The following is a 12,875-nucleotide window of genomic DNA, read 5'->3' on the forward strand; positions in this document are numbered from 1 at the left end:
AGTACTTATGGAAGCCTCCAAAGTGTACTTGATGTGGTGCATTTGGAAGTCAAGTAAAATTATGCACACCACCTGTTCGTGAAAATGCCTCTGAAAGGTCTGAGCTTTCAGTTGTAATGTGTATAGTTTCATGCTGGTTAGGGGTTGCAAATTCCGTGTTCCTTTTGCGAGAAAATCTTGTTTCAGGTTTATTTTTTGATATAGTTTAGCTTCACATGAATCACCTTATATTTATAGAATATTAAAAATAAGTAGAGTGAGATCCATTTTGATCTGTTTTTTCAAATATTCCAGGCTCACCTGTATAGTGGTTCCCATCTTGGTCACGCACCGTCCACGGGGAAAATGCGTTGTAGGTTCTTTAGCAGCTACTGCTCTCATGAATCCTGAAGTGGGTCTTCCTAGGTTGCTTTCAACAAAATGCTTTTTAGCTATCAGACTACAGGATACAGGATCGCTCCAACTACATTTCTTGGAAGTGTTGACTTAGTACACATGATGGTGGAACTCCTGCCAATGCTTCCATCACTGGCTTCACATTCTGCTATGAATACATAAACTATCGTTACCCTCCTTGCAGTTTATGTATTCTCTCATGATGGGGTGCACTGAATACTGAAGCATATTTTGAAGCTTCAATGAGTATATTGCAGAAATTCTCCATATTTCCTTCTGTTTAGATGATCTCGCGAGTGGTGCAAATCAGGAGGCTGCCTTCGACTCTTTGGACCCAATATGAAGTGGATATGTTGCTAATAGTAAACCAAGTGAGAATTGTGACTATTTTTTGCATATACTTTGCAGCCGTCACATATATGAAGTTAATTAGGATATAATTGAAGTTAAGGCTGGCAGCGAAAGAGTCTGTAAAATTACGAACTTACTAGTTTAATATAAAGCTATGTAATTATAAATTGCGGTTAAAAAATAGTAATGATAGTGAAAGTAAGTGACCTTCGCACTATGATGTTGATATATTATGGTAAGAGTATATGCAAGTGAAGTTGCGTTGTTTATTTGATTACTTAATTCGCCTCGTATTTATAGGGTTACGATTTGTGTAGCTAAGTTTGGCGCTAGAAGAGTTGCATAATTATGAATGTACTTTATTTGTTGGTTAATTTCTGAAAGTGCGCTACGTTGATTCGTTAAAATTACTACTAGTTTTTTGGTTTATATATGTTCCCGTAGTTTTAGAACAAAGTTAGAATCTGTTTAATGTGACCTATACTTGGGGGTTTCAAACGTTCGGGTGAAAATATGGAATGATGATCGGGAGACCATTTCAGTGTTGAGAATGGTGGTTATGAAGTCGTATGTGTTCTCTGTTCTGGTATGCCAAGTAGTGTACTATCTAGTAGACTATTGTTGAGATTCTATGTACATACCTTGCACGATAAGTTGGCTTATTTTCGTATGAAAGAACTTAAAGACGTTCTCACTCAAATAGGTGTTGTTTTAAAGCAAGGGAAAAAGCAAGTTGGCTTTCTTAAATTTGTCCTGTTGCTGGTGTAATCATTTTCTTGTTTTAGAGTTTTCTCCTTTTTGATATTTTAAAGTTAGTGCTTGATATATTGGTAGGAATGGTTGAATTCTTGACAGTTACATTCTTTCATAGTAAGTAGGTGGATACCAGCTTCTATTTCACTTGCCCTACCATGTAAAATTTGTAATCTATGTGGAGCATGAATTAAACAATATTCTTACACAAATATTTAAGGACAAGAATCCCAAGCACAAAAATTCCGAAAAGAGCATGGATACCGATTGTATCGGTAAGAAAACTTGATTTCGTAGACACACTCTTAGTTTATATTCTATATTTGCAAATCGAGTTTGCAAGATATGCAACTCAAAATTATATTTTGCAGAGCTTGCAAATCATTATTGCAGATCAGATTGTTGCAAACACGTTTGCAGAACAGATTGTTGCCAACAGGTCTACATAATAGATTGTTGCAAACACGTTTGCATAACAGCTTGTTGCAAACACGCTTGCATAACAGATAGTTGCAAACACGTTTGCAGAAAAACGTAAAGGAAAAAAAAAATGCCGTTTTTTCCTGGGTTTTTTTTTGAAAAAAAAATATTGAAAGTAGATCTTGTTAGAAAGCTAATGAAAAATCATTTCTAAATATATAATTTTTATAGAAATCCGACATCTCAAACAAAAGTTATATCGATTTAAAGTTAAAAAAAAAATAAAAGAATTTAGTTACAAAAAATGACAAAAAGGGGTATTTTAGTATTTTCACACTTTTTGACCTAAATAATAATTTTCAAATGTTTTCTGATTTTCTACTCATTTTCAATATTATTTTGACCTTTCTAGAAATTACCCCTATTTTCCGGGCCAAAACATAGTTTATATTTTTACCCCTCTTTTGAAGGTCTACATAACTAGTTCATATTTTATTTTTACCCATCTTTTCTTCTCTATAATCATTCCCTCTCACCTCTCTTTCAAGGCCTAAAACAGGTGGGTTCCGATTAACTGTGTAAAATATAACACTTTCAATATGAAAAATATAACCGGTAGCTTACAACATATCAGGTAACAAAAAGTCCAAGTCACAATGGTTTCTCATACAAAGATATATACTACATCATCCAGGAGTTCTAAAAGGGTTACGGCCGGAAGAGTTTTGTTGTTGAAGAGTTAGGTTTAGAAGAAACCCATACTTGTTAGAAGCTTTTGTAGAGTATTACGACCCCATTCAAAAACTGTTTTTACAATATCAACTTCTTCTGATTGAGTATCAATATCAGGTTGTCCTGATTCTTTGGTTGAGGGGAGTTCTTCTTTGTCAAGCTGTCCTTTTGTTAGTTCATTATCAGAGAAAGATTGGATGTAACGGGCTTGCCCATGTATTTCTTCTTTCCTGTGTTTCTGTTTTATAAGTACTATACATGAGACGAGCAAGAACAAAAGAGCGAGATTATATGATTTTAAGGGTTATTATATATGTGTTCAACATTGGAAAACATACTGTCGTGGGAGTGAAAGATATATTCGGAGGTGGATTCCATTTTGATGATTGTCATACTCTCTAATAGTCTAATTTGATAAGATAAGGAGAAAATGAATTGGGTTTGTCATGACTACTCAATGAGTTAAGAGAATGAGCACTAGATGTGTAGGATGGAATCAACTGGGACTAACTTGTTATTCTTTTGACCAGAAAATCGAGTCTCACTATAATGCTGACTGAAACGGAAACGAAAACAAAAGACATTATTGATAAAGGAAAAAAAGAAAGATCTAATCAAATAGTTACCTCAGGTTTGATTTTGTCTTCAACTCGACCCGCACCCGCATTTAGCTCGACTTGGCAACTAACAGGACAGTTACTCTCTACAACTTCTGGTGTTTCGACCTTCACTTCAACTTCATCAGCATTTGTATTTGTCTCAATTGGGGAGCTAACAGTCCTGTCGGTATCACCGATTATCGGAAAACCGTTTTCTGCAGTTGGTATCGTTAATGGAGTTGAGCCTAGAACGAGAGTAGGTTTCCTTTCGTACTCTACCAAGTTATCTTCATCTTCTTGTTCTGGGTAACTTATATTTTCTGCAACAAGCAATTCTTCTTTCAGACAAGTACTATTCTCTGCTATACTCGAGTCGTCACTTGTGCTAATCGCCGTTTCCTTATCTGAATCATCCATGACCACCCCTATGTTCAGATTAGCCACTGGCTCCTTTACTGGGTTATAACTACTAATCAGCTCGTTTACTGTCCTTGATTTTTCCACTGCCTCCACTGTAGTCGAACTTTTCACCGGCTCCTCTTCTGTCATCCTCTGAAGTTCTGCACTTTCCCAATCTTCAAAAACTACGATAGTGTTGCTGGTTTTCCATGTTCTCAGAATTCGGTCTGGATCTGGTTGCCAGACGATCTCTCCTGTAGCTTCTCTCAATATGAACTTGAATTGGATCGTCTTCTCAATAGGTATATCCTATTCAAAACATCAATAGCGACAGCGTACATAAAAAGTTTCAAACTCAGAGTGAAAGTTATGAAGTCTAGGAAGCGACGGCGATTCTTACCAGTTCAACTGACCAGATATGTCCATCTGACCAGTCTAATGGCACTGCATTTGAGGGATCCCAGACACCGAACATCGGATCATCTCCGACGAGAAGAAAGTGCTCGCCGAACAAACATTCCTTCTGTAATTGGAATTTAACATGGACAGTTTCAACAGTGGTATCCGAGCTAGGTTGTTAAGAGCTTGATAGTGAGAAATTCTGAAAGAACGACAGTAAAAGTAAGTCAGAAATTGTGTAAGGGGAGAAAAAGTAGAGAGATGGCAGAGAGTAGTAATGGAAGGTTTGTAACCCTTGCAATCCCAAGGTTTGATGGTCATTATGATCATTGAGCAAAGCTGATGGAGAATTTCCTTCGTTCAAAGGAATACTGGGATATCATTGAGACTGGTATTTTGACGGTGGCAGTACCAACAACAGAACAAAGTAAGACGATCAAGGAGCAAAAATTGAAAGATTTGAAGATAAAGGACTTCATGTATCAAGCAATTGATCGAGAAATTCATCACACCATTCTTAATACAGATACAGGGAAGCAAATTTGGGATTCTATGAGACAAAAGTTCCAAGGTTCGACAAGGGTGAAGAGAGCTCAGTTACAAGCTTTACGCAGGGATTTTGAGATCCTCCAGATGAAAGGAGAGACAGTCAATGCCTACTTTGCACGCACGTTGTCCATAGCGAACAAGATGAAGGCTTGCGCTGAGACAATGAAAGAACACATTATTACAGAAAAGATCTTAAGATCAATGGTCTCAAGATTTGATTACGTAGTGTGTTCAATTGAGGAGTCTAATAATCTCAAAATATTATCTCTTGACGACTTGCAAATAACCAGTCTTTTAGTCCATGAACAAAGGATGAGAGGTCACAACGAAGAGGAACATGCTTTGAAAGTCACTAGTGGACGAAGATTTGGAGTAAGGGAGGATGATAGTTTCGGAGGTAGAGCAAGTGGAGGCTCTCGAGGTAGAGGAAGAGGTCGAGGAAGAATAAACAAAGCTATCGTCGAATGCTACAAATGCCACAGGTTAGGACACTTCAAATATTAATGTCCAAAATGGGAGAAAGCTGCCAACTATGCTGAATTGGATGAGAGTGAGGAGATGTTTCTCATGGCATATGTTGAGATGCAAGGAGGAAGAAGAGAAGAGGTATGGTTTTTAGATTATGGTTGTAGTAATCATATGACTGGAGATAGGGTTTGGTTTACTGATTTGGATGAAGGTTTTAGACAAACAGTGAAACTAGGAAACAATACTAGAATGAATGTGATAGGGAAGGGTACCATCAGGTTGAATGTTAAAGGCATTGACTAAGTAGTAAGTGGGGTACATTACATTCCAGAACTGAAGAATAACTTGTTGAGCATGGGGCGGCAAATGCAAGAAAAGGGTATTGCAATTCTGATTCAAAACAACATGTGGAAGATGTTTCATCCGTCTAGAGGGTTGATTATGGAATCTAAAATGACTGCAAACCGTATGTTTGTAATACTAGCAACGACATCATCAAAGGAACCAAGCTGCTTTCAAGCAACTTGTGAGAATGAGACTCAGTTGTGGCATCGCAGATTTGGTTATCTCAATTATAGGGAAGCAACACAAGGACACCATTCCCAAGAAGAATCAATAGAGAGAAACAAAACAACTACAACTTGTTCACCCAGACTTATGTGGACCTGTGAATCTAGAATCAAACAGTGGAAAGAGGTATTTAATAACATTCATTGATGATTTTAGTAGAAAGTGCTGGGTGTATTTCTTGTCAAAGAAGTCAGAGGCTTTCATCATGTTTAAAATTTTTAAAAGTTTTGTGGAAAAGGAGTCTGATGCTTTAATATGCTGCTTAAGAACAGATAGAGGGGGAGAGTTCACATCCAATGAATTCAATGATTTCTGCATTGAAAATGGTGTTAAGAGGCAACTTACTGCTGCCTACACACCTTAGCAAAACGGAGTTGCTGAGAGAAAAAATAGGACTATCATGAATTTAGTAAGAAGCATGTTGTCGGGGAAGAAAGTTCCCAATGAATTCTGGCCAGAAGCTGTCAATTGGTGTGTCCATATTCTCAATAGAAGTCCAGCTGCAGCAGTTAAAGATTGCACGCCTCAAGAAGCTTGGTGCGTTGTTAAACCATCTGTGGAGTACTTCCGAGTGTTTGGATGCATTGCAAATGTGTATATCTCGGATGAAAAGAGAACGAAGTTGGACCCAAAGAGTTCCAAGTGTGTCTTACTTGGTGTGAGTGAACATACAAGGGGTACAGATTGTACAATTCAATTACAAAGAAGATCGTGATTAGCCGTGATGTAGTTTTTGAAGAATCTGAAGGATGGAATTGGAGTAGAAGTGAAGAAGAGACAAAAAGTGCTCCACTAGAGTGGGGTGATGAAGATGAAGTAATTGACAACGAGGAAGAAGGGTTGGATACAGAACATAATGAGCAAGAAGAAGAGGTCATCGTGTCAACGCTTGAATGGAATGAAACTGAAGTACCAAGTACGAATACAAGCAATGTTGCCACTCCGACAACCTCACCTCCCCAAGAGACCTTTGAGTCGATTCAAACCAGAAATAGACAGAACCCCTTATTGGATGGAGGACTTCCTCACAGGAGAAGGATTGTCTGAAAATGAGGAAGTTCTCAACATGGTTCTGTTTACATCAAGAGAAGATCCAGAAACTTATGAAGAAGCTAGCAAGAACTTGAAGTGGAGAGAGGCCATGGATAAGGAAATTATAGCTATTGAAAAGAATGGCACTTGGGAGCTTGTAGATTTACCACATGGAGCAAGAAAGATAGGTGTAAAATGGATTTTCAAAACGAAATTGAATGAACTAGGAGAAGTCGAAAAGTTTAAAGCTCGTTTGGTGGCAAAAGGCTACGCGCAACAGCATGGTATAGATTATGGTGAAGTTTTTGCTCCTGTTGCAAGATGGGACACAATAAGAATGATTTTGGCCTTGGCAGCACAAAGAAAGTCGTGTGTGTATCAACTTGACGTGAAGAGTGCATTCCTTCACGGTGAGTTAGAAGAAGAAGTATTTGTAGAACAACCTCAAGGGTACGAGAAAAAAGGGGAAGAACATAAAGTCTATAAACTTAAGAAAGCACTTTATGGGCTTAAACAAGCCCCTAGAGCCTGGTTTAGTAGGATTGAAGCATATTTTAGTAAGACGGGATTTGAACGATGCCCAAATGAACATACTTTCTTCGTGAAGTTACAAGGAGAAGGTAAGATGCTAATAGTAAGTGTATATGTCAATGTAATAGTCCCACATTGCTCACAAGAGTGTCCAGAGACTGGGCTATATGTGTAAGCTCAAGCTTAGTAAGTACCGAGGCCTTTTGGGTAGGCTTGTGGTGCCTTCGCCAAGGACAAAACCCCGTACCTGTGTGAGGTGGTTAAAGCGGGGACAATATCGGCAACTGCTAAGGCTTGGGGCGTTACAAAGTGGTATCAGAGCCGAGGACGGCTCTTCGCTGAGGGTGGGGGATTGTAATAGTCCCACATTGCTCACAAGAGTGTCCAGAGACTGGGCTATATGTGTAAGCTCAAGCTTAATAAGTACCGAGGCCTTTTGGGTAGGCTTGTGGTGCCTTCGCCAAGGACAAAACCCCGTACCTGTGTGAGGTGGTTAAAGCAGGGACAATATCGGCAACTGCTAAGGCTTGGGGCGTTACAGTCAATGACTTGATATTTACAGGAAACGACACAAATATGTTTGAAGAATTCAAAGAATCAATGATGTCGGAGTTCGAGATGACAGATTTGGGGAAGATGAAGTATTTCTTAGGTGTGGAGGTTTTGCAAAGCAACAAGGGGATTTATTTGAGTCAGAGTAAGTATGCACAAGAAGTCCTGGAAAAGTTTGTTATGAACAACTCAAACATTGTGTTAAATCCCATTGTTCCTGGTTTCAAACTTTCAAAGGATGAAGGAGGGGTGCGTGTGGATGCTACACGATACAAGCAAATGGTGGGTAGCTTAATGTACTTGACCGTGACCAGACCAGATCTAATGTTTGTTGTGAATCTAGTCAGCAGATATATGGAGAATCCAACTGAGATGCATATGAAAGTTGTCAAGAGAATTTTAAGGTACATTAAAGGAACAGTGGATTTAGGCATTTACTATAGTTGTGATGTTGTTAATGGTGAAGAGTTGGAAGCTTTTTTAGATAGTGATTATGCAAATGACATTGATGATTGAAAAAGTATATCTGCTTATGTTTTCATAATAAGCAATGGTGCAGTAGCATGGTCATCTAAGAAGCAACCAGTTCTACTACAGAGGCAGAGTTCATATCAGCAGCTTATTGTGCTTATCAATGCATATGGATGCGAAGAGTTCTGGAAAGACTTGGATGCAGTCAGGGTAAGTCGACAATGATTTTTTGCGATAACAATTCTTTCATAAAGTTGTCAAAATATCCTGTCATGCATCGAAAATGCAAGCACATAGATGTTAGATTTCACTTTCTTCGTAACATTTGCAAAGATGGTGTTGTGCAGTTAGTTTATTGCAGCTCTAAGAATTAAGTAGTTGATGTTATGACGAAGCCGTTGAAGTTTGATGACTTCGGAAAATTCAAGACCTTGCTTGGACTGTGCAATGTGCCTGGGAGTAAACTGATTGCTTGATGCAATGCAGTTTAAGGGAGGAAATATTGAAACCTATTAGATTTATTGTTGGACAGTTTTTAGTGTTTTTGTTAATAAGTCCTGGTCTTTAGGGATTAAGGTGATTTAGTCTTTCCCAAGTAACTATACTTTAGGAAATGCAGAACGTGGGTTGTTATTTTTCAAAGTCAAGTTGTACTTGGCCTATTTATAAGCCAGAGTGTTATTCAATAAAGGAACTTAGTTTTCTGTTCAGTTTCAACACACATTGCCTCTAACCATTTGTAAGAATTAGGCCCAACCCGAATGTCCTCCGATTGCCCCAATCTGTGGGGCGCGAAGAGTGTAGAAAGGCCAGTAGTAAACTGGAGGTTCACCTATATACCCACCCTTTGAGTAACCATAGAAGGCCAAGTATACAAGATAATGAGATAAGGGATACCTGCCTATAGAAACACTTAGAAATAAAAAATTCAACATATATGTAAACCACTTAAAACTAGAACATATATAGTCGGTTAAACTGTTTGAAGAGCGAGATGAACTAGAACATATATAGTCGGTTAAACTGTTTGAAGAGCGAGATGAGCTCAACTCAGTGGATACAAATAACACTCCTGACGAAGAGAATGTCAAAGTCGTTGAACTAACAGTTTAAGATCTGGAATGTTGTAGTTGTGAAACAGTGTCTGACCTTGGTCGAGCTAAAGAATAACTTTCTCTTGGTAACCACATCAAACCATCAAAATCAAATGGCATCATAAGAGCCATCTTAAGGGGTTCTTAAACTAACACCAAACAACAACAAGAACTAAATCTGAAACCTTAAAACTTTAAGGATTTCACAAAAACAGGCTGCGTTTGTTTGAAATTTCTGTCTCCACAACGATTTCTTCAGTCCCCAAAGCATAGGCCACAATGAAGGGTCAAATTTGTGACCAACCAGTAGTTTTTTTTTTAGTTTTGAAGTAACCCATTTACGTTCTGAAATACGCCATTCATATTCTTCCCTTCTTCCTCCAAGCATGACAAAGAGAGTTCGATCCTAAATTTAAGTATCAACATCAAACCACAACATAGTCAAACACTCAAGCTTCTAATAAAATAAAAGTGGTATTGTCGGCTCAATTATCACTCTTTAAAATGATACAATATCAAGATCAATAATAGAAGAAGGATAAAATACTCGAACACTTTCAAAGTCGATCACAACTTTTAAACTACAATAACCTGAAAGTCAATTAAGCCAAATTAGAATAATGAAATAAAGTATAGATCCATGAAAAGACAGGATGACCCATATAGACAAATACATGAAGATAGTGACACATGAAACGCGTTTTCAAATATTCAAATATAGAAGACTATAACAAGCAATACTTACAACATATTCAAATAAATTCGAGTAGGTAAGAAAAGATATAAATCAAAATTACTGATTGATGCTTCATCTGACTAACTTGTAGAAATTGGTTGAATTAACGAACACACCCTGTCGGGAAATTTGATGATTAAGTTGTTACTTAAAGACGATGTTTAATAAAAAGACGATGAACGGATTTCTGACCCGCAAATTTCCATCCATCTTCATTAATATTGAAGTATATTGAAGAAAAGGAAGATATCTAGAAGATATCTCCCCAAGATAGAAAGAAATACATAATATAGCAATTGTAATTTTAATTGTTTCCTCTTTGTAATATTTCCTTATTTATTATTTCTCTACAAACCCTATTGTAATCTCTATAAATATGTACCCAAGTCTATCAATGAAATTACCTTTGATAATTATATCTCTTGTGTCTCCTTCAATTTATTATGGTATTAGAGCACAATTAATATTTCCTGGAGTTTTTCATAAAGATTATTGGTTTCTTCGGCTTTTATTCAAGGAGCTCTACGGATTCTTATTATTTTAATCTTTACATCATCTTCAAAGGTCAGTTACAATTTTTTTTATTATTATTTTTTCCAATTTTTTCGAATTTTTTTCGAATTTTTTGCGACAATTTTTAACCAATTTTAGGTTAAAACACATTCTGTTCTGTTCCGGAACAGGTTAAAGACACATTATGTTCTGTTCTGGAACAAGATTAGCCCTAATCCGGATTCATCCAATACTAGAATAGACCTAATCCGGTCTGTTCCCATACCAGAACATAACAATTTTAAAACCGGAATAGACCTAATTTTAAAACCAGAACATAACTCAACACGACCCAAATCGGAACCAAAAACAAGTTTTCGGTTCCCGACTTCCTGTTGTCTTCTCCGACGACCTTACCCTTTAGGGTTTCGGATTTCCCGCCGGAATAGTGTGATTCACCTCTTCAGACGACAAGATCTCCACCAATACACACCTGGACCCTCTTCTCGTCGGAAATTCATCACGAGAACTTTCAATTTTCCTACTGGCCGAGAGCAACAGTTCCAGAGAACTTTCTCTCTCTACAAATCCTCACACTTGATCACTGTTGGTGGACGAACTCACTCGATTCGAACTCCTCTCCCTTTGATTAGCTTTTTCCCTAGGTTGATTACGACTTACCTATTGGTTTCAAAGAAACCCTAAATTCGGCTGGTTAAAACAACCTACCGGAACCCTAATTTAGCCGGCGGCAATATCCCGAATCAGGTGACGGAGTCAAATCTAATTGACTCCCGTCTTGCCCCATTGACCGGACTTTTTTACCGACCTTTGACTTTGACCAGGTCCACTCGTAATTAACCCCGACTCTATTGACTTGACTAAAAGTCAGTCAACTTTGACCGACCTAATTCTGTCCTTGACCGACCCAACCATCTGACTTCTTTTGTGACGTTTTTTTTTCTTTTTCCAACAGTACATAAATGTTTGGACTATTTGTGACAGTATACTGTCCTTTTCACTTCCCAACACTTCTGTTGGTGACATTCTGGACTGTCTCCTTTACTTCCCAACACTTCTGTTTGGACTATTTATTTGAGACAACATATACTGTCCCTTTTATTCCTCGCCAACACTTCTGTTAGTTGTGCAAATTCTGAACCGTCCCTTATATATTATTGTGACGTTGATTTTAAAATAGATTATTTTCTTCTATTCTTTACAGAACAATGACTTCTGGACAATCTGCCAACATCAGTGATCTGAACTCGAATTCAGATGACAGACACTACTCCTCCTCTTCAAATATGTGAGGCTTATTATGTGCATCCTTCGGACAATGCCACTTCCGTTGGTGTTAATCCCGTTCTTACCGGCCCAGACTATGCTGAATGGGCTCACAGTATGCACGATGCTCTTATCATTAAAAATAAGCAAGGTTTTATCGATGGGTCGCTCCCTAAACCGACGGATCCTGCGCAACTTCATGCATGGACCCGTTGTGACACCATGGTGGCTGCTTGGATATCCAATTCTGTCAGCGAGGAAATCCGACGTAGCACGAGACGTTCGGCTTCTGCTTTTGATCTTTGGAAGAATTTGAAGGAGCGTTTTGCTACGTCTAACGCTACCTACATTTATCAGCTGAAGAAAAAGATTTCTGCCCTTACTCAGGAGCACCAGACTATTTCAGCTTATTATTCTCAGTTGAAGTCTTATTGGGACGAATTGGATGCTATCATTCCACCCACTTCATGTGCTTGCCCTGTTGGCAAAACAACTATTGAATATCATCTTACCTCGCGTACGATTGAATTTCTCATGGGTCTTCATGAACGTTATTCTGCGACTTGCAATAACATACTTCTCATGGAACCACTACCTTCTCTGGCCAAGGTATATAATTTGGTCATTCAAGAAGAGCAGAAAAATAAGATCAATGCTCCTTTTGACTTTCACGCTTTCAACGCTAAGATCACGGCTGCTAACAAGTTGAAAGAAAGTGATTTACCTCGCCCGAAAAATAAGCGAGTTCGTCCTTATTGTACTAAGTGCAACCTTCATGGACACATTGCTGACACTTGTAACAGAGATGTAATGTGCACTCATTGCAAACGTCTCGGTCATTCTGTTGATCGATGTTATCTCCTACATGGTCGCCCCCCTCGTCCAGGTGGTGCCCGTAGCACTTCTCAGGGTTCCAGCTCTTCTCCAGCTCCAACTCTTACCAGAGAAGACTATGACCGCATTATGGCAGTTATCAATGCACAAACTCCTTCCAGTTCTGCTATGATGTCAGGTACTTCCCTATCTCACCCTTCTGTTTGGATT

General features: G+C 38.3%; 2 protein-coding genes across 3 annotated transcripts; one reads left to right on the forward strand and one right to left on the reverse strand.

The window, feature by feature from the left end:
* Window positions 1-2,490: 2,490 nt before the first annotated feature.
* LOC147537888 (uncharacterized) lies at window positions 2,491-4,196 on the reverse strand. Of its 2 annotated transcripts, none has more exons than XM_086644498.1 (3): window positions 4,051-4,196; window positions 3,279-3,959; window positions 2,491-2,882 (listed from the first exon to the last, which is right to left on the reverse strand). In XM_086644498.1, exons 1-3 carry the CDS (start codon window positions 4,123-4,125, stop codon window positions 2,835-2,837), a joined length of 804 nt encoding a protein of 267 aa, XP_086500624.1. In that variant the 5' UTR covers window positions 4,126-4,196; the 3' UTR covers window positions 2,491-2,834. The 2 variants fall into 2 exon arrangements, with proteins under 2 accessions (XP_086500624.1, XP_086500623.1); XM_086644497.1 differs by having other exon boundaries at window positions 2,491-2,890.
* Window positions 4,197-4,391: 195 nt separating this feature from the next.
* LOC147537889 (uncharacterized) lies at window positions 4,392-5,369 on the forward strand. Its single transcript, XM_086642874.1, has 2 exons — window positions 4,392-5,019; window positions 5,122-5,369. The coding sequence occupies exons 1-2, from the start codon at window positions 4,392-4,394 to the stop codon at window positions 5,367-5,369; spliced, it is 876 nt and encodes a 291-aa protein (XP_086499000.1).
* Window positions 5,370-12,875: the final 7,506 nt, after the last annotated feature.

Source organism: Eschscholzia californica, unplaced genomic scaffold, assembly GCF_041429995.1.
Source record: "Eschscholzia californica isolate CP2 unplaced genomic scaffold, dmEscCali1.0.p SCAF_5, whole genome shotgun sequence".
NCBI lineage: Eukaryota > Viridiplantae > Streptophyta > Magnoliopsida > Ranunculales > Papaveraceae > Eschscholzia > Eschscholzia californica.

Bases quoted from the DNA above. Each gene is read 5' to 3' on its own strand.
- LOC147537888 (XM_086644497.1), bottom strand. From the start codon at position 4,125: ATGTTCGGTGTCTGGGATCCCTCAAATGCAGTGCCATTAGACTGGTCA. The intron at 3,960-4,050 runs GTAAGAATCGCC...TGTTTTGAATAG, and splicing joins ATATCTGGTCAGTTGAACTG to GATATACCTATTGAGAAGAC. The intron at 2,891-3,278 runs GTAACTATTTGA...CTTATAAAACAG, and splicing joins AAGACAAAATCAAACCTGAG to AAACACAGGAAAGAAGAAAT.
- LOC147537889 (XM_086642874.1), top strand. From the start codon at position 4,392: ATGGAGAATTTCCTTCGTTCAAAGGAATACTGGGATATCATTGAGACT. The intron at 5,020-5,121 runs GTAGAGGAAGAG...AATGGGAGAAAG, and splicing joins AGCAAGTGGAGGCTCTCGAG to CTGCCAACTATGCTGAATTG.